Source organism: Erpetoichthys calabaricus, chromosome 8, assembly GCF_900747795.2.
Source record: "Erpetoichthys calabaricus chromosome 8, fErpCal1.3, whole genome shotgun sequence".
In the NCBI taxonomy this organism is placed as follows: Eukaryota; Metazoa; Chordata; class Cladistia; order Polypteriformes; family Polypteridae; genus Erpetoichthys; species Erpetoichthys calabaricus.
This window is the reverse complement of record NC_041401.2, coordinates 4,049,384-4,069,611: the sequence shown is the minus strand read 5'-3', so window position 1 is coordinate 4,069,611 and position 20,228 is coordinate 4,049,384. Positions and strand designations below refer to the sequence as shown.

The window sequence follows — 20,228 nt, the reverse complement described above, 5'->3', positions numbered from 1 at the left end:
ATGACCTGGTCCAGGAATGTGTGTAAAGTGTAGAAAAGAAACGTAACTGACAGAGGAGTGTAGGTATGAGATTCAGCTAGGTTATCCAGCTTGCATCTGAATCTAAAATGTGAACATCCTTATCTTTTTAAGGCCTTGAAAGATGTGACAGTCATTGAGGGAGAATCTGTAACTCTGGTATGCCAGATCTCCGGTCATCCAGCTCCAGCTGTCATGTGGTTCAGAGAGGATTACCGAATCGAAAGCTCAATCGACTTCCAGATTACTTACGAAGATGGAATCGTCCGGCTGACCATTCGTGAAGCCTTTGCAGAGGATAGCGGACGCTTTACTTGCACTGCCACAAATGAAGCTGGGACAGTTAGCACGTCTTGCTACTTGCTTGTCCAAGGTACGTATGTAATAAGAAAGAAAACAAACTATTGAGTAAAAGCAGAACTACAGCTATTTTATGACTGGAAGGGTACATCATTTTCCCAGTAATAAAAAGTAACAAAGCATTAGAAAGGTCATCGAGGAGCCAAAAACAGAGGTAGCACCATGTTGCAGTGTGAGCAAAAGGGTATGAGTGTGCCCTGTGATAGAGGGCCATTCTAAGCAGGTTTTATATGTGTCTTGCATATGTGGACGCTGAAGTCGAGAACAACAGAAGGCGGACACCAATTAATAGTAAAAAGCAATTTCTTTTATTCTAATTCATTCAGCGTTTGCCTAGGAGTACCACCACTTATGATGACAAACACATATTGAGTCACACTGCTGCTGCCACCACCGCCCACCTGCTTTGCTAAGACAGATTGGTAGCTGGCCTGAAGTGCATTCACGCTGGCCATTGAGGTGCCACTGCTGCCAGAGATGCCAAACAGATGCCAACAGCAACCACAGCACGAAGCAACAGATGTTTTATGTTGATTTCTGTGTGAAACCAGTGCATTGTGTTGAGTTTTTTGGAAAAAATATTCATCCCTCAAAGAGTTAATGCACAACCTTAATTCTAAATATTCTTTCTCACATATAATGCTGTGGCACGCGGCTGGGGGTGGTGCCCAGCCGGGATGCCCAGGAGGACAGGAGGAGGGCTCATGCCTCCTCCAGACCACGAGAGGGCGACCGCCCTGGTTCCTTTAGGGACCACGGGTGCAGGGCTTGGAAGCCCAACCCTGTAGGGGCCCGTGGTCTCCGCCAGGGGTCGCCCCTATGCATGATGGACCCGGAACCCCAACACTTCCGCCACACCAGGAAGTGCTGGGGGGGAAGAAGATTGGGAACACCTGGAGGGCTTCCGGGAGTATAGCCGGCACTTCCGCCACACAGGGGAGTGTCTTAGGAGTGTCGGGAATCACCTGGAGCCCTTCCGGGTAATTATAAAAGGGGCCGCCTCCCTGCAGAGAAGGACTGGAGTCGGGTGAGGAGTGGACAAGGTTTTGGAGGCAGAGACTGAGTGAGAGCCTGGACTTTGGGGGAGATTGGTGCTGGAGGCACTGGGTTTGTGCACATATTGGACTAATTATTATGTTTAATAAACGTGTGGTGGACTTAAACATGGTGTCCATCAGTCTGTGTCCGGGCAGCTTATCACAATGCACAAAGTTTCTCACAACCTTATAATGGAAAAATGGGTCTTGTAAATGGATGGATGTGAAAATATTGTAGTAATATTGAGGCAACTGAAAGTACAACCCCGGAAGTCATGGAGGTACTAAAGTTTAAAAGATGAAGTGTACCTCTGCAGGTCAGCTTTAGTGACTTTTAACCTCAGGTGTGACGTTTAAGTTACCGTATGTAGACTATTATTTTTTTAAAAAGAGGTCGTGTTCCAAAAAAAAAATAAAAGAGGCAAAGTAATCAGCAGAGTCATCACAAGTCTTTAAAGAGATCCTTCATTTCTTTTCAGTTTCCGAAGAGATTGAAAGCAGAGAAGAGGTCCCTACTGTTCCACAGCCTGTCATTAGTGAACAACCAGGGTGAGTGCTCTGTTTGCATGAATGTTCTGTCATTTGAGGAGGTGGAGAGTGGACACCGAGGATAACAATATTACTCGACACTGTCCTGGGGTCTGATGGGTTTTATTCCAATTTGTTATCTATGCTCTGTGAAGAGAGTGGAACTCCGGTCCTGGAGGGCCGCAGTGGCTGCAGGTTTTCATTCTCACCCTTTTCCTAATCAGTGATCAGTTTTCACTACTAATTAACTTTTTCCCCATCACTTTAACAGCCCTGTTAGAAGAGTTCAGCCCTCTGAATTGATTCCTTTCTTCATTCAATAACAGAAATGAGATGTGAAACGAGTCAACAGATGACCAGCTAAACTGGGATTTCAAACTCCAACCAATTTCACTCCAAACACTTTCTTAATGAGAAGCCAATTCTTGCTGTTAATTAAAACACGTTATTTAATTCCATGGCTTGTTGCTGCTCTCATTCTGCCACAGCACACATTTCGAAAACTGTTGTTCTTCTGTTCTTTCTAAGAGAACCGTCAAAATGTTTTGGTGACCTGAGAGATCAACCTTACCAAGACCATCCATCCATTTTCCAACCCGCTGAATCCGAACACAGGGGTCTGCTGGAGCCAATCCCAGCCAAGGCAGGAACCAATCCCAGGCAGGGTGCCAACCCACCGCAGGACACACACACAAACACACCCACACACCAAGGCCAATTTAGAATCGCCAATCCACCTAACCTGCATGTCTTTGGACTGTGGGAGGAAACCGGAGCGCCCGGAGGAAACCCACGCAGACACGGGGAGAACATGCAAACTCCACGCAGGGAGGACCTGGGAAGCGAACCCAGGTCCCCAGATCTCCCAACTGCCGCCCACCAAGACCATCACCTCTCTTTAATTTCAGATATTGTGTAATGGGCACAGGGGAGCTGGTCATGTGGTGGCTTGTTTTCTGTCTCATTATTGTTTGGCTGCTAATTAAGGAAAAAGAAACAACTATGGGGCCTGAGTCAATTAAAAGAAGTAATCAGCAGCAAAAACTGGTCACTAATGAAGAAGATGGTCAGAATGAAAACCTGCAGCCTCTGCGGCACTCGAGGCCTGGAGTTCACCACCCCTGTAAGACCTAGAGCACAGGTGTCGAACTCCGGTCCTCGAGTGCCGCAGTGGCTACTGCAGGTTTTCATTCTAACCATCTTCTTCATTAGTGACCAGTTTTTGCTGCTAATTAACTTCTTTTGCCTTAATTTTAATTAACTTGACTCAGGCCCCTTAGTTATTTCTTTTTCCTTAATAAGCAACCAAACAATAAGGAGACACAAAAAGAGCCGCCACGTGACCAGCTCACCTGTGCCCGTCACACAATATCTTAATACATAATTCGCCAGTCTCCTCACTCACTCACTCACGTCCGTCCGAAGCCGAATGCGCAGTTGCCTTCTGCGCAAGTCGCCTTCTACACGTGTCCAAAGCCGAATGCGCGGTCGCCTTCTGCGCAGCTACCCAAAAAACCTTACGAGACCGACATTGCGGCAGGCGGCGGATTTACGGCCGCGAAAATTCAAAGAGAAAGGCGACTTCGACCGACATCCAACCCCAACATCGTGGGAGGCGGCGCATTTACGGCCGCGAAAATGCAAAGAGAAAGGCGACTTCGACCGACATCCAACCCCAACATCGCGGGAGGCGTCGGATTTACGGCCGCAAAAATTCAAAGAGAAAGGCGACTACGGCCACGAAAATTCAAAGAGTAAGGCGACTTCGACCGACATCCAACCCCAACATTGCGGGAGGTGGCGGATTTACGGCCACAAAAATTCAAAGAGAAAGCCGACTTCGACCGACATCCAACCTCAACATCGCGGGAGGCGGTGGATTTACGGCCGCAAAAATTCAAAGAGAAAGGCGACTTCGACGGACATCCAACCCCAACATCGCGGGAGGCGGTGGATTTACAGCCGCAAAAATTCAAAGAGAAAGGCGACTGCGGCCGCGAAAATTCAAAGAGAAAGGCGACTTCGACCAACATCCAACTCCAACATCGCTGGACGTAGCGGATTTACGGTCGCAAAAATTCAAAGAGAAAGGCGACTACGGCCGCGAAAATTCAAAGAGAAAGGCGACTTCGACCTACATCCAACCCCAACATCGTGGGAGGCGGCGGATTTACGGCCGCAAAAATTCAAAGAGAAAGGCGACTTCGATTAAAGCTCTAGAGGCCTGAAAGGCGATTTCGACTACTGCTTAAGGCCTAATTACGCATTCATTCAATACACCTATATCAGGTTTGTGGTGCTTATACTTATTATATATTACACTATTCCACTCGTGCCCGGTTCATCTTACGTTGTCGAAACAGGCTCTTTGTCTAGTCTGTAAATAAAGAAAGGTGAAGCTCTTAGTAAGGCTGATCTCTCAGGTCACCAAACATTTTGTCTGTGTTCTTAGAAAAAACAGAAAATCAACAGTTTTGGAAATGTCTGCTGCGGCAGAATGGGAGCAGCAACAAACCAGGGAATTAAATGAATTTAATTAACATCAAGAATAACCGGCTTCTCATTAAGAAACTGGTTGCAGTGAAATAGGTTAGAGTTTGAAATCCCAGTTTAGCTGGTCATCTGTTGGCTCATTTCACGTCTCATTTCTGTTATTTAATGAAGAAAGGAATCAATTCTGGGGACGGAATCCTTAAAAATAGGGCTATTAAAATGAAGGGATAAGAAGTTAATTAGCAGTGGAAACTGATTAGGAACAGGGTAAGAATGAAAACCTGAAGCCATTGAGGCCCTCCAGGCCCGGAGTTTGACAGCCCTGTCCTAGAGGAAGGTGGAGATGCCATAAGATTATCTTTATTGAAAGGCAGCATATATCTTTACATTCACCAGGCACATAAAACAAAAATATACTTTTCATTATTATGGTATAAGCAAGCAACTGGGACACTTTAATTAAACTGGGATAGGGAGATACACATGATATGAAGCATATAAGTCAAGTCAAGTCAAATTGGGGAGCATGCACTGGTACAGCGCGTTGCTGCACCCACCACACAATGAAACAACTCGGGATACCGGTTGGCAACCCCTCAGGCAACAACAACAACATTTATTTATATAGCACATTTTCATACAAATAATGTAGCTCAAAGTGAATAAGAGAACACTAATTAACATAGAATAAGAGTAAAGTCCGATGGCCAAGGAGGACAGAAAAAAAAACTCTAGACGGCTGGAGAAAAAATAAAATCTGCAGGGGGTCCAGGCCATGAGACCACCCAGCCCCCTGTAGGCATTCTACCTAACATAAATGACATCAATCAGTCATCATGGTATTCAGGCATACACATGGTCCAGTCCCACCCTCCGGAAATGACCCTCCATCTGCCATTGGGAGAGCATGGGGGGTCATGAAGTCACTGGAAAGCATTGTGTGGCGTTCCCGATATCTATGCAAAAGGACGAAGGTCCAAGTCTTTAGAGTCCTGGTGCTTCCTGTCTTGCTATATGGTTGCGAGATATGGATGCTATCCAGTGACCTGAGATGAAGACTGGACTCCTTCATGTGTGTCTCTCCAGAAAATCCTTGGGTACCATTGGTTTGACTTTGTGTTGCTCATGGAGTCCCAAATGAGGCACATGACCTGCACTGTGAGGGAGTGTCAGTTACGTCACTACAGCCATGTGGCGCATTTCCCCGAGAGTGATCCCCTCATTTTTGGGGACCTGAGTGGCTGGACCAGGCCAAGGGGTCGCCCACGTAACACCTGGCTGCGGCAGATAGAGGGTCATTTCCGGATGGGGTGGGACTGGACCGTGTGTCTGCCTGGGGGTTTGTAAACCAGGATCCCGAGTTGTTTCGTCGTGTAGTGGGTACGGCAACGCTCTGTACCAGTGCAGGCTACCCAACTTGACTTGACTTGTTGTTACACTGTGGACCCTGAGCTTCGCAATGTCGTCAATCTGTATACTTGTATATGGTTGAGATGACAAATAAAATTCGCTTTGACTTTGGTTTGTTCAAGCTCCTCAAATGCCGCATGCACAGACATTTCCAGGTTTTTCCAGATCAAATGCTTTCATCAGGAGTGTCCTAAAAGGCAATTTTGATGACTCTGCACTACTGGAAGGCTGAAAAGTCAGTGTTAGCACAGACACCTACGAGCTGTGCTTAAAGCGAACACATTATCTAATAGGTCACAAGTTATAAAAAATAATAACAAGGCTTTGCATTTTGCTTTCAACATCTAGTGCTGCTGTTGGAAGAGAAGAGGTGAGCAGACAAGCAGAGGAGACAGGAGCGACTGCTGCACCTTTCTTTATCAGGAAACCTACTGTTCAGAGACTTGTTGAGGGAGGATGTGTCATATTTGACTGTCAGATTGGAGGATTTCCCAAGCCTCACATTTACTGGAAGAAGGCTGGAGTACCTCTGACCACTGGATACAGGTGACTACAAGCTAACAGATGCTGCTGTTTCTTTCTGTGTGCACATTTGTACTGAATTGTTTCTAACTTGTAGGTACCGAGTCGCCTACAACAAAGAAACTGGAGAATGCCGGCTTGAAATTTCCATGACGTTTGCTGATGACGCAGGGGAATACAGCATTGTCGTTCGCAATCAGCATGGAGAAGCAACTGCCTCCGCTGACCTTTTGGAAGAAGGTGAGGGTATAAACTGTATCATCAGGATGCTGTAATGGCTAATTAGTGTACTGATAAATATGCAACAGTAACAGTGTTGATTAAATAGAACCTGCCAAGGAGGAACTGCATCGTATACTAGAAGACAAGCTGCTTCTCACTTTCCTGTGGCCTAGCTAAAGTTTTAGAAAGTGCAGGGTTTGTTATTTTCTTATTATGCGTATAACTCAACTTCTCGAGAATTTGATGTGTATTCAGCAGGATGTTACATACAGTGCATCCAGAAAGTATTCTCAGCGCATCATCACTTTGTCCACAGTTTGTTATGTTACAGCCTTATTCCAAAATGGATTCAATTCATTTTTTTCCTCAGAATTCTACACACAACACCCCATAATGACAACGTGAAAAAAAGTTGACTTGAGATTTTTGCAAATTTATTCAAAATAAAAAAATTGAGAAAGCACATGTACATAAGTATTCATAGCCTTTGCCGTGAAGCTCCAAATTGAGCTCAGGTGCATCCTGTTTCCCCTGATCATCCTTGAGATGTTTCTGCAGCTTCATTGGAGTCCACCTGTGGTAAATTCAGCTGACTGGACATGATTTGGAAAGGCACACACCTGTCTATAGAAGGTCCCACAGTTGACAGTTCATGTCAGAGCACAAACCAAGCATGAAGTCAAAGGAATTGTCTGTAGACCTCCGAGACAGGATTGTCTTGAGGCACAAATCTGGGGAAGGTTACAGAAACATTTCTGCTGCTTTGAAGGTCCCAATGAGCACAGTGGCCTCCATCATCCATAAGTGGAAGAAGTTTGAAACCACCAGGACTCTTCCAAGAGCTGGCCGGCCATCTAAATTGAGCGATCGGAGGAAAAGGGCCTTAGTCAGGGAGGTGACCAAGAACTCGATGGTCACTCTGTCAGAGCTCCAGAGTCCTCTGTGGAGAGAGGAGAACCTTCCAGAAGGACAACCATCTCTGCAGCAATCCACCAATCAGGCCTGTATGGTAGAGTGGCCAGACAGAAGCCACTCCTTACTAAAAGGCACATGGCAGCCAGCCTGGAGTTTGCCAAAAGGCACCTGAAGGACTCTCAGACCATGAGAAAGAAAATTCTCTGGTCTGATGAGACAAAGATTGAACTCTTTGGTGTGAATGCCAGGCATCACGTTTGGAGGAAACCAGGCACCGCTCATCACCAGGCCAATACCATCCCTACAGTGAAGCATGATGGTGGCAGCATCATGCTGTGGAGATGTTTTTCAGGGTCAGGGACTGGGAGACTAGTCAGGATAAAGGGAAAGATGACTGCAGCAATGTACAGAGACATCCTGGATGAAAACCTGCTCCAGAGCGCTCTTGACCTCAGACTGGGGCGACAGTTCATCTTTCAGCAGGACAACGACCCTAAGCACACAGCCAAGATATCAAAGGAGTGGCTTCAGGACAACTCTGTGAATGTCCTTGAGTGGCCCAGCCAGAGCCCAGACTTGAATCCAATTGAACATCTCTGGAGAGATCTTAAAATGGCTGTGCACCGACGCTTCCCATCCAACCTGATGGAGCTTGAGAGGTGCTGCAAAGAGGAATGGGCCAAACTGGCCAAGGATAGGTGTGCCAAGCTTGTGGCATCATATTCAAAAAGACTTGAGGCTGGAATTGCTGCCAAAGGGGCATCGACAAAGTATTGAGCAAAGGCTGTGAATACTTATGGACATGGGATTTCTCAGTTTGTTTATTTTTAATAAATTTGCAAAACCCTCAAGTAAACTTTTTTCACGTTGTCATTATGGGGTGTTGTGTGTAGAATTCTGAGGAAAAAAATGAATTTAATCCATTTTGGAATAAGGCTGTAACATAAAATGTGGAAAAAGTGATGAAGCGCTGGGAATACTTTCTGGATACACTGTATGTTCACTTCATCCGACAGAGTCAACATACTGTACTCTCCAAATGATTACATCTTTTCCAACTTGAGCTTGTAACTGAAGCTAATGATCATATATAAAAACAGCCCTTCTACTTTAAGGTCTTCATGCAGTATTGTGCCATAATGGGTCTGTCAACGAGTATTTGAGATTTGAAAATTTTGTATTCACAGTATATTATATAGTCTAAAGGACTTCAGAGCGACGTTGAGGTATCATTACGCTGACTTCGCAGTTTGTGGCTGGTGAGGTGTGATGGTGTCCATTAAAGTCAATCGCGCCCTTCCCGCACTTTAGATGTGCGTACCGTCGTTCGCCTGCAGATTACTGTCTTCTTATTGGTTGGCTAAAAAGGGCGGGCATGACTTAAGGGTAAGCCATCCATCTGATTGACGCGACCACTTTGTGAACTCCATGGAGTCAAGAAGAGGGTGTGCAGTAATAGAGGACACATGTTTTCAGATTTTCAGAATACCATTAATCAAATTCAGGCTTTCAGGGAGACGCAACGAATATTAGAAACCAGCCCTGGTCGAAGCGATTCGTTGGAAGTGTCTGCGTTTAAAATGAAGAGCACGGCCATTATTATTATGCATTAAATTGTTAAGAAATGGATAACGATCTAAGAGGAGACTTCTGATATTTACTGTATATACCAAATAATTGATAAGTACTGTGATGGAACCTCAAATGTTCCAATAATTTTTTGATATGTTAAATATTTCAGAGTATGCTTATGACTGTACAATAAATGTCAGCTCCAAGTGTCATTTTATAAGGCTACAAATAGGAATGTTTTTACAGAGCTGGAATGGGACAAATGTTAACAGATACAGCAGGTACCAGAAATGTATTAAATGCTTGGACGTGTAAACAATATCAGGAGCTTGCTGATATCGATGATCTTTTTAAATTTTTTCTTGGCATCACAGAGCAATATGATGTTTACATGAAGCAGCATGATGTGACCTACCAGACTACAGTGACAGCATTTGTGCAGCAGCCAAAAGTGGCAGAAGTAGCCCCAGTTGTTTCGGTGAGCGAATATGAGAAAGAACAAATTCTGATTCAGAGGAGAATGGCAAAACAGATTGTCCTTGAACAGGTGAGTGGAGTGTGTAAGACAGCACTAAACTATTTGAAATATGGTTCAGAATAGTTTTATATTGGTGACAGTTCCTCTTTAACCTGCACAGAGCTGTGGATCCTAAATTAAGGCCACAGGGCCTGCAGGTTTTTGTTCCAACCCAACTTCTGCTTTTAATCGGTTAAATTGGTTTATATTTAATTACTCCTAGCCTAATGAAATGAGCTGTTATTTCCCAGTTTCTGTATTTTGGGCTCAGTGTGGAAATTGCAAAACTAATTTGGTAAAAGTTTATTAAAATGTACTTAGCAGTTATATGAATGATTTTTTTTTTACATTTTAGCAATACAGGGGGTCCTCGGGTTACGACACAGTTTTGTAACCCAAAATTTGGTGTAAGTCGAAACACACCCTAGTCTAAATCACTTACCTATCCTAACACATTTGCAAAATCATAAAAAGGAAAAGGACATAAATATACTGTACTGTACACTGCACTGTAGTAATAGAAAAAATGACAAAAAATGAGCGTAAACAAAAATTCCTTATCTTTATTCCTTCTGATCTCTTTACAATGTCTAATTCCACTTCCATCGTGATGGCTTTCCTCATCTTTGAAGCACTACCATCTGAAGATTCTGACTTTTGTTTAGGAGACATGATAAGGGCCAAAAAGTCACCAAACAAAGCAACACAAACGGAACACTTGTGCCGCACACAACCAAACTAGTTCACCAACTCCATCACTCATACGCCGCATACTTCTGACGCGCTCAACCAAACTAGTTCACCAACTCCATCACTCATACGCCGCGTACTTCTGCCGTGCTCAACCAAACTAGTCCACCAACTCCCTCACTCATACGCCGCATACTTCTGACGCGCTCAACCAAACTAGTTCACCAACTCCATCACTCATACGCCGCATACTTCTGATGCGCGCAACCAAACTAGTTCACCAACTCCATCACTCATACGCCGCATACTTCTGATGCGCGCAACCAAACTAGTTCACCAACTCCATCACTCATACGCCGCGTACTTCTGCCGTGCTCAACCAAACTAGTCCACCAACTCCCTCACTCATACGCCGCATACTTCTGCCGGGCGCAACCAAACTAGTTCACCAACTCCATCACTCATACGCCGCATACTTCTGATGCGCGCAACCAAACTAGTTCACCAACTCCATCACTCATATGCCGCGTACTTCTGCCGTGCTCAACCAAACTAGTCCACCAACTCCCTCACTCATACGCCGCATACTTCTGCCGGGCGCAACCAAACTAGTTCACCAACTCCATCACTCATACGCCGCATACTTCTGATGCGCGCAACCAAACTAGTTCACCAACTCCATCACTCATACGCCGCATACTTCTGATGCGCGCAACCAAACTAGTTCACCAACTCCATCACTCATACGCCGCGTACTTCTGCCGTGCTCAACCAAACTAGTCCACCAACTCCCTCACTCATACGCCGCATACTTCAGCCGCGCGCAACCAAACTAGTTCACCCACATAGTCTGTAAGTACGATGCTAACGGTGCAAGCCAAAACACTCATGTCTCAATTTTTGTAAGTTTTTTATAGTAGTGAGAACTGTAAACTCAAAATGTCGTATGTCGAGACATCGTAACCCGAGGACCCCTTGTATTTTCATCCTGATTTTCATTGTGCTCTTCTGGTTATTTAGTTCATTATTTACTAATTAATGAGTCTGATACTGAAGTACTTGCAGACTTTCATCATTCAGTGCTGTATGCCCAGGTGTCTGCTTATTGTTAATTGTTACTATTAGAGTACAATGAAGGGAGCACATGGAAAAAGGGCAAAATAATAGGAAAACAATAAAATAAAGTTAACCAAAAAATAGAAATTCTTCTAAAGTCTTAATGGATGTCAAAATCTTCCTGCTGTGCTTTTCTGAATGCAGAATAAGAAAAGTGAAAAGAAGTCATGCTAATTAAATTAGATCAATTACCGTCAATTATTTTAACTGATTGTGCATCCGGTTGGAACAAAAACCCTGCAGCCACAGTGGGTGGTCCCCAGGAATGATTTTGGGAACCACTGGCGCATAGAGTCTTAGATTCATATTCTTTACCAGGCTTCTTGTAAAAAAAATAATAACTTATAAAATAAAAGAACATCAAGAACTATGTCCCTATCATAGTGACACTCCAGCTTCATTTATCATGCATCTGTTGAATTTATCTGATTCTTTTGTTCAAACACATCAAAAGTGTAGTGTACAGTTTATGGAAAATTCTATTACACGGACAGATGAAGTGACTCAAAGAGAATTTGGAGCTCCTTAGCCAATCGGATGTGGGCTCACTGACTTCTGCTCCTTCCAAAGTCTCAGCTTAAATATGTTACCAGCTACCAATAGACCAGAAAGCCTGGTAGTACCAGGTCACCCTTTCTTTAGGTCTCGGTAGAGTAATCTTACAGTAGTCTTCAAAGTAGACAAATAAATGAAGTTACAACTGAATCTAACTTTTTAAAAAATATGTTAATGTGTATAGAGGGTTGATGGTCCGAAAAAGGAGCTTTGGAAGAATATTCATTGTCACAATGCTAGAGTGAGGTGAAGGGATGACCATCAATTGCCAGCTTGTTTAATACTTTCAGTGAAATCACCCAAATTGAATTTAAACAGAGTCCCTGTAACAATTATGCTTAAATATTTAAAATCAAGTCAAGTCAAGTTGGGGAGCATGCACTGGTACATCACGTTGCTGCACCCACTACATGATGAAACAACTCAGGATCCCGGTTTGCAACCCCCCTAGGCAGACATGCGGTCCAGTGCCACCCTCCAGAAATGACCCTCTATCTGCTGCAGCCAGGTGTTACATGGGCGAACCCTTGGCCTGGTCCAGCCACTCGGGTCCCCAACAATGAGAATCTTACGAGGTGGATCACCCTCTGAGAAACGCGCCACATAGCCGTAGTGCCGTAACTGACGCTCTCTCACAATACAGGTCATGTGCCTCATTTGGGACTCCATGAGCAACATCAAGTCAAACCAACGGTACCCAAGGATTTTGCGGAGAAACACAGTACCGAAGGAGTCCAGTCTTCGTCTCAGGTCTCACATAATGCGAATTCACACTATAACATGACGTAAGCACAAAATTGGAAATGTGCATACACACAAAAAAATCCAGATGCATAAATCTGTGCGTTTCCCAACTTCCACGTTATTCCGCTCCATAAATCCCGGCCAGCACGCACCTGCCGCCATTCCCCAAACTCCTTCCAGAATTACGGATCTTTGAATATGCAAATCAATATAAATAACCCTTAAGCTCAGCGTTCTGTGAAAAGACAATGGCAAAAGCACGGGGGAAATAAAAGAATTTCAGCGAATACCAAGTGGAGGCAAAGGAAAAACGTACTAATTGTTGGTTTAAACAGTGGAATAAACAACAAAAGGAAGATGATAAAGTGACATAGAGTGTTGGAGAAACTCAAAAGCTCAAGTTCACAAAGTCACAGAGTGCCTGAAATAAAAAAGAAGTTGTCACATATCAAAGTTGCTGTGAAAAGGCGAGCCGTAGCCCACTGTCTAAGTGTCATATGAAAGCTTATTAGGGTACAGAGAAGAAAAAAAAAATAGGCACACAGTGAGAAAAAAACTCGAAATATCAACTTTAATCTCGAAATTTCCACTTTAATCACATAGTTTATTTTGTCATTAAAGTAGAACATCATAAACTTCATCTTAAAATCGCTTAATTTGCTAGTTTCTCAAATCCCATCGTAACTAAAGTAGCACGTTACATGCTTTGTTTTGTATTTGATCTTCTATGTGCTCTATGTGTGTGAATCACTACGTGCTTCTTAAACGGGCTTTCTCTTCCTCCGACAGGACACAGAATCCATTACATTCATGATATGACAGCTCTCTGAATAATTAAAATACTTAGATGTATACTTGATATCATTTTCATGATGATATGAGTTAAAGCATGTCATTAAACATGGGAACACGGTGGCACAGTGATTGTTCATGTCTCATGCAAGATGCTTGATGCGCCGTGCGCAACCTTCAATGAAATAATTTACTGCAGCAGTACTGTCTCTGTCAAACATACTAACCCCAAATTCCTGTCCTTCCTTTTCTTTCTCCAAATACCCAATCACCACACAATCAGTTCAGTACTAGATGTTAAGCCATCTGTAAACTGAGAATGCCAATTCTTCAAAACGTTTAAGGAACATTGAAATATCTTTGTAGTACGTGTTTAATTATTCTATCCATCTATCCTTCCAGTGTCACGCCAGTCCCAGCAAGAATACAACGTGAGGCAGGAACAATCTGGGAATGGAGTGCCAGCTCCTCCTAGCGCTGTGCCACCGTGTAGATTATGTAGATGTAGATTATATAAATGAAGTTAAAGTTTTATCTGTATAATATAATAAACATATTTGTCTGCATTTCATCTTAAAAATGATATTATCATCATATGTAAATATGCGTTTTATAAAGTGGCTCAGGCTGTGAAATATTATAATGTATCGCAAGTTTCCAGTGAGGTGATTGTACTTATAGGTACAAACAGTTCTACAAGGAGCTTTTGATGGACTGATTGAGTGCATTTAGAGTTCTTAGGATGAAACTGTTTGTGAACTGCGAGGTCCGTATAAAAAAGGCTCTGAAGTGTTTGGCGTATGAGAGCAGTTCAAATAGACAGCATGGCTGAGGCAGTGTGTGCTTAATGCTGTATACCGATAATTCTCTTTCCGATCAGCTGCTGTAAATCTGTGATTCCCCACTCAGATACAGTGATATAAATACTCCGAGTGGTGCAGTGAGAGTAATATGGAAAAAGATGATCCGCTGTGGCAACACCTAAATGGGAGCAGCTGAAAGAAGAAGAAGAAGAAGAAGGTGCAGTGAGAGGAACAACGCTAAAGCAGCTATTGTATTTAGAATAGTTTGACCATTCTGTGGACCATTATATTGTTACAGGTTAATTACAATGAGATGCATTAAACTAATAAACAATATGTGGTTAATTTCAGTGTATTTATAAAGCCGCGTCAGGGATGTGGATCTAAAAAAGAAAGGGAAACCACACAGGAACAGTAACTCTGCTTTAACGCTGGGTGCCGCCAGTTTGCAAAACCGAGCACAGAACTTACGTACGTAAGGGTACGAGCTACCGTGAAAATGTGTGTGGCTTTACGCCAAGTTTAGATTTTATACATCACGATTTGAGCGTGGAAACCGGCTTACGCAACATTTTTGTGCATACGCACCATTTATACATGAGGCCCCAGATCTTTATATTCTAGGACTGCCGAACAAATTAATAAAACGCAGCAACCCATGGCAAGACAAGCACAATGTCATCAATGGGTATTGTGGTCTTGTCATTTAGGTACTGAACTGCAAAGTGTAAAGGTGCTTGCTGGGTTTCATGGGCTGATTTATCGTGCAGCCATGCATAAATCACTTCACCTTTCAGTTTTGTATATGTTAACACTTGTACTATAGTCACCTGTAATATATTAAGAGCCCCATGAGATGCTAAGCTCTAAAAACTGCTGCATACGCTGTGAGCACTGATACATGAACTGACTAAAGTCACGAATTAGTCATGTAAGGACTTAATGATGACCACTCAATGGCCATGCTTGGTGTTCACAGTTTAAGGCCTTAGTTGGTTATTACTTTACCCTTTTCGCTATGGGGTAGAATTCATTTTCTTAAGATATTTTGTAACGAAGAGTGTGACTTTGGGTTTTGCGTAATTTAAAAAACAATAAGAGCAATAATGTCTTATTCCACTAATGTAAAACAATAAGAGCAATAATGTCTTATTCCACTAATGTTTTGGGACTGCTACAGAAAATGATGCTGTGGGACTGGTAATGCATAACAGTAGAGGCCAGCAGTGCAGGACATTCTCACTGGTTTTGCAGTTTTGGCTTGACATGAACATTGCAGGTCACATTTCTACTAAAATGGATATACTGCAAAGAAACTGGATATTGAGTTTCATGTAGGTGTTCACAGTGACAAAGTGTATGCAAAGAACTGTCACAATGCCACCTTGCGTCTCTTGAAATTGTGTACATTTATTTATGTGCAGAAGTTCACTGCTGTCTTCTGTTATTGACAGGAATACCAGCTTTCTGTTTTTGAAGAGAAGATTATTAAAGAGATTGAATTTAGGATCCTCAAGATTACCTATGAAGAAATTATAACTGAAGATGGAGAAGAAATGATTCTGGATGTCGCAGGCAGCGTTGAGCCAGGATTTCAGCAAGTTTTGAAGAGCTATAGAATCCTGGAGGGAATGAGTGCCACATTCCACTGCAAAGTTTCTGGACATCCTCTTCCAAAGGTACAGCTTTGCTTTTAGTTAAACCGTTCCTTCCTACGCTTCAGAACAGGTAGTACACATGAAGCTAAGCATGTTTGGGCCCATCCAGTACTTTTATGGGAGACCATCTAGGAAAGTTTTGGCTTCCTGCTGGAACAGGTGTTAGTGAGATCATCAGGGGCGCTTAAAATGTGGTCTGTGTGTGGACCCCAAAGCCCCTGTGCAGTCATAGGGACAATGTTCTGTAAAAATGACATGTGAAACTGAGGTCCTGACTCTCTGTGGTCATAAAGGATCCCTGGGTATCTCTTGATAACAGCAGAGTGTTTCCTGACGTCCTGAGCACCACAGGCTAGTCATTCTGGCTCCCAATCATCCCCTGTCCCTTAATGGCTGACTATCTCTCTCTCCCCTTCACCACCTAATCGCTAATGAGTGGTGAGTGTACAGGCGCATACAGTAAATGGCTGCATTGCATCATCCAGGTAGATGCTGCACATTGGTGATGGTGGAAGTGGCACCCGCTGTTTATGTAAAGAGCTTTGAGTTGCTCAGAAAAATGTTATATAAATTGTAAAAGGTGCTAGATAGACGCCTGACCCGACACAGACTCACACTGGAGGCACACGTATAACACAAAGAAACTTTTATTTCCTTCACCTTACTTGTGTTAGATAATTCATAATGTCAGTTATCCAGTTGTATGCTCACAATGTCCAAAACACAAGCATCTTTTTGCTAAAATATTGTTACATAAATTCAGAGTAATGCACAAATGTAAAGGACTTTCAAACGAGATTGAGATTTTAAATTGAAGATCTGCCTCTCACCCTCATTTATTGGTTGAGAATTTTGTTCTTTGTCGTATAGAATTTTGCTCGTCTTTTTTCTCTGTTCTTCCCTGCCGTCACAAACTCCACAAAGAGCCATAGCCAGGTTTGGGGCAGCTACCCGTATATTAATTTCCTGGCTGCAAAATTTGCAAAAAGGGCGGCACGGTGGCGCAGTGGGTAGTGCTGCTGCCTCACAGTTGGGTGACCTGGGGACCCGGGTTCGCTTCCCGGGTCCTCCCTGCGTGGAGTTTGCATGTTCTCCCCGTGTCTGCGTGGGTTTCCTCCCACAGTCCAAAGACATGCAGTTTAGGTGGATTGGCGATTCTAAATTGGCCCTAGTGTGTGCTTGGTGTGTGGGTGTGTCCTGCGGTGGGTTGGCACCGTGCCCGGGATTGGTTCCTGCCTTGTGCCCTGTGTTGGCTGGGATTGGCTCCAGCAGACCCCCGTGACCCTGTGTTCGGATTCAGCGGGTTGGAAAATGGATGGATGAAAATTTGCAAAAATAAATGACACCACTGATGTTCACAAACTGGAGTCCAAGACAGAACTGAGGGAATAAGGGAAAAGGTGGAGGCTTTTAAAGGTCAGAATAGGAAGTGACGTCAAAGGGGCAGGGAGTGGAAAGATCTTCAGCCATAGGCTCGTGACATCAAGGGGGCCGGGAGCCGGCAAGGCCTTCCTCTATAGGTCTGGACCTGGAAGTGACGTCAATGGTCTGCAGGAAAGCGAGAAAAAGAGTCCATGCACTCTGCCACATCCCGGTCGGATTCGGAATTGCCCTCACTCAAGCTGCCTCCCATGCGCACGTGTGTGACACTGCTAAGAAACTAAAAACATATATGTATGCATGTTTATCATTTTTCCAAATTCTGTGTGTTTTGTAGATCTCTTGGTTCAAAGATGGAAGGCGTATCATGCCCGGAGGCCGTTACCAAATTGAAGTACTTCAGGATGGTAGAGCCAGTCTGCGCATACCTGTTGTGTTGCCTGAAGATGAAGGGGTCTACTCCGTCTTTGCCTGCAATTTCAGCGGAAGCAGAGTTTGTTCTGGAAAGCTTTACGTGGAACCCAGCACACCCACAGGGGCACCTCAGTATATGGCTGAACCCGAGGCTGTCAAGCGTATCCGGTAAGTCTTACTTGTGCATTCCACATTTTACCTTGACTTTTAGAATTGTAAATGGAGTACCCTGTCAATCTGAAGCTTGGATTGTGTGTGTTTAGAAAATGGAGTGATGCAAGAAATTGTCGTATACCCTTCTAAAATCATATTTTTTGTTATCCTTTGTCCCTTTGCTGTAAGCAGGTTTTGCTATTTACAACAACAACATTTATTTCTGTAGCACATTTTCATACAAATGATGGAGCTCAAAGTGCTTTACATGATGAAGAAAGAGAAAAATAACAAAATAAATAAGAAAATAGAATTAGGGAACAGGGCGGCACGGTGGCGCAGTGGGTAGCGCTGCTGCCTCGCAGTTAGGAGATCTGAGGTTTGCTTCCCGGGTCCTCCCTCCCTGCGTGGAGTTTGCATGTTCTCCCCGTGTCTGTGTGGGTTTCCTCCCACAATCCAAAGACATGCAGGTTAGGTGCACTGGCGATCCTAAATTGTCCCTACTGTGTGCTTGGTGTGTGTGTGTGCCCTGTGGTAGGCTGGCGCCATGCCTGGGAATTTGTTCCTGCGTTGCACCCTGTGCTGGCTGGGATTGGCTCCAGCAGACCCCCATGACCCTGTAATTAGGATATAGCTATAGCGGGTTGGATAATGGATGGATGGATGGAATTAAGAAACACTAATTAACAAAGAGTAAAAGTAAGGTCAGATGGTCAGGGATGACAGAAAAACTAAAAAAAAATTCCAGACGTCTGGAGAGAAAAATAAAATCTGCAGGGGGTCCGAGGCTATGAGACCACCCAGCGCCCTCTAGGCATTCTACCTCAATCAGTCCTCATTGTATTCAGGGTTCTCATGGAAGGACTTGATGATGACGGTCATGTGGACTTCTGGCTTTCAATCCATCAGTGTAGGGACATCACGGTGCTTTGATCAGGTGATGGTGGTGCAGGTCACCACCACAGAAAAGAAGAGAAAGTAGGAGTTAGTACAGATTTTATTAGTATATTTGCGATGACTTACATTTATTGGAGAGCAGAGCAGGGAGTATAAAGAAGTACTACAGGATTTTACTTCTATTGCGGATCAAGCCTGTGTATGTTCATTTATTTGTGTTCAGGTTTTTATGGCTTGTATGTTTGCTGCCCAGTAATAAAACTGAAAATTAGGTAAAGCCATGCCACCTTCTGCCTGAGGTCTTTGTAGGGTCGCTCTTCGGATACGTGGGTGTTTTGAGTTCCAAATGAATGAGATTATTATTGAATCTAACTGTTTAAAAAACGATTTATTGATATATATTGGAATGTTTTGAAATAAAAAGAGAAGTTTTGAGGAGTTAGTACAGATTTTAGAGCCACCATGATTATTAGATTCGATTCGATTATTTATTTATAAAAGCACATTTAAAACAACAGAGGTTGTGCCAAAGTGCTGTACAAAAAAGCATTAAGATAGATAGATAGAGTGAAAGGCACTATATAATAGATAGATAGATAGATAGATAGATAGATAGATAGATAGATAGATAGATAGATAGATAGATAGATAGATAGATAGATAGATAGATAGAGTGAAAGGCACTATATAATAGATAGATAGATAGATGTGAAAGGCACTATATAATAGATAGATAGATAGATAGATAGATAGATAGATAGATAGATAGATAGATAGATAGATAGATAGATAGATAGATAGATAGAGTGAAAGGCACTATAAGATAGATAGATAGATAGATAGATAGATAGATAGATAGATAGATAGATAGATAGATGTGAAAGGCACTATATAATAGATAGATAGATAGATAGATAGATAGATAGATAGATAGATAGATAGATAGATAGATAGATAGATAGATAGGAGTGAAAGGCACTATAAGATAGATAGATAGATAGATAGATAGATAGATAGATAGATAGATAGATAGATAGATAGATAGAGTGAAAGGCACTATATAATAGATAGATAGATAGATAGATGTGAAAGGCACTATATAATAGATAGATAGATAGATGTGAAAGGCACTATATAATAGATAGATAGATAGATAGATAGATAGATAGATAGATAGATAGATAGATGTGAAAGGCACTATATAATAGATAGATAGATAGATGTGAAAGGCACTATATAATAGATAGATAGATAGATAGATAGATAGATAGATAGATAGATAGATAGATGTGAAAGGCACTATATAATAGATAGATAGATAGATAGAGTGAAAGGCACTATAAGATAGATAGATAGATAGATAGATAGATAGATAGAGTGAAAGGCACTATATAATAGATAGATAGATAGATAGATAGATAGATAGATAGAT

General features: G+C 42.9%; 1 protein-coding gene across 1 annotated transcript in view; it reads left to right on the top strand.

Moving 5' to 3' along the window:
* ttn.1 (titin, tandem duplicate 1) overlaps nt 1–20,228 on the top strand; it is a 394,831-nt gene that overhangs the window by 36,363 nt on the left and 338,240 nt on the right. Inside the window, 7 exon segments of the mRNA XM_051930464.1 lie at nt 133–391; nt 1,895–1,964; nt 6,195–6,392; nt 6,466–6,608; nt 9,452–9,624; nt 15,749–15,973; nt 17,670–17,914. Coding sequence (XP_051786424.1) covers nt 133–391; nt 1,895–1,964; nt 6,195–6,392; nt 6,466–6,608; nt 9,452–9,624; nt 15,749–15,973; nt 17,670–17,914 — 1,313 coding nt within the window.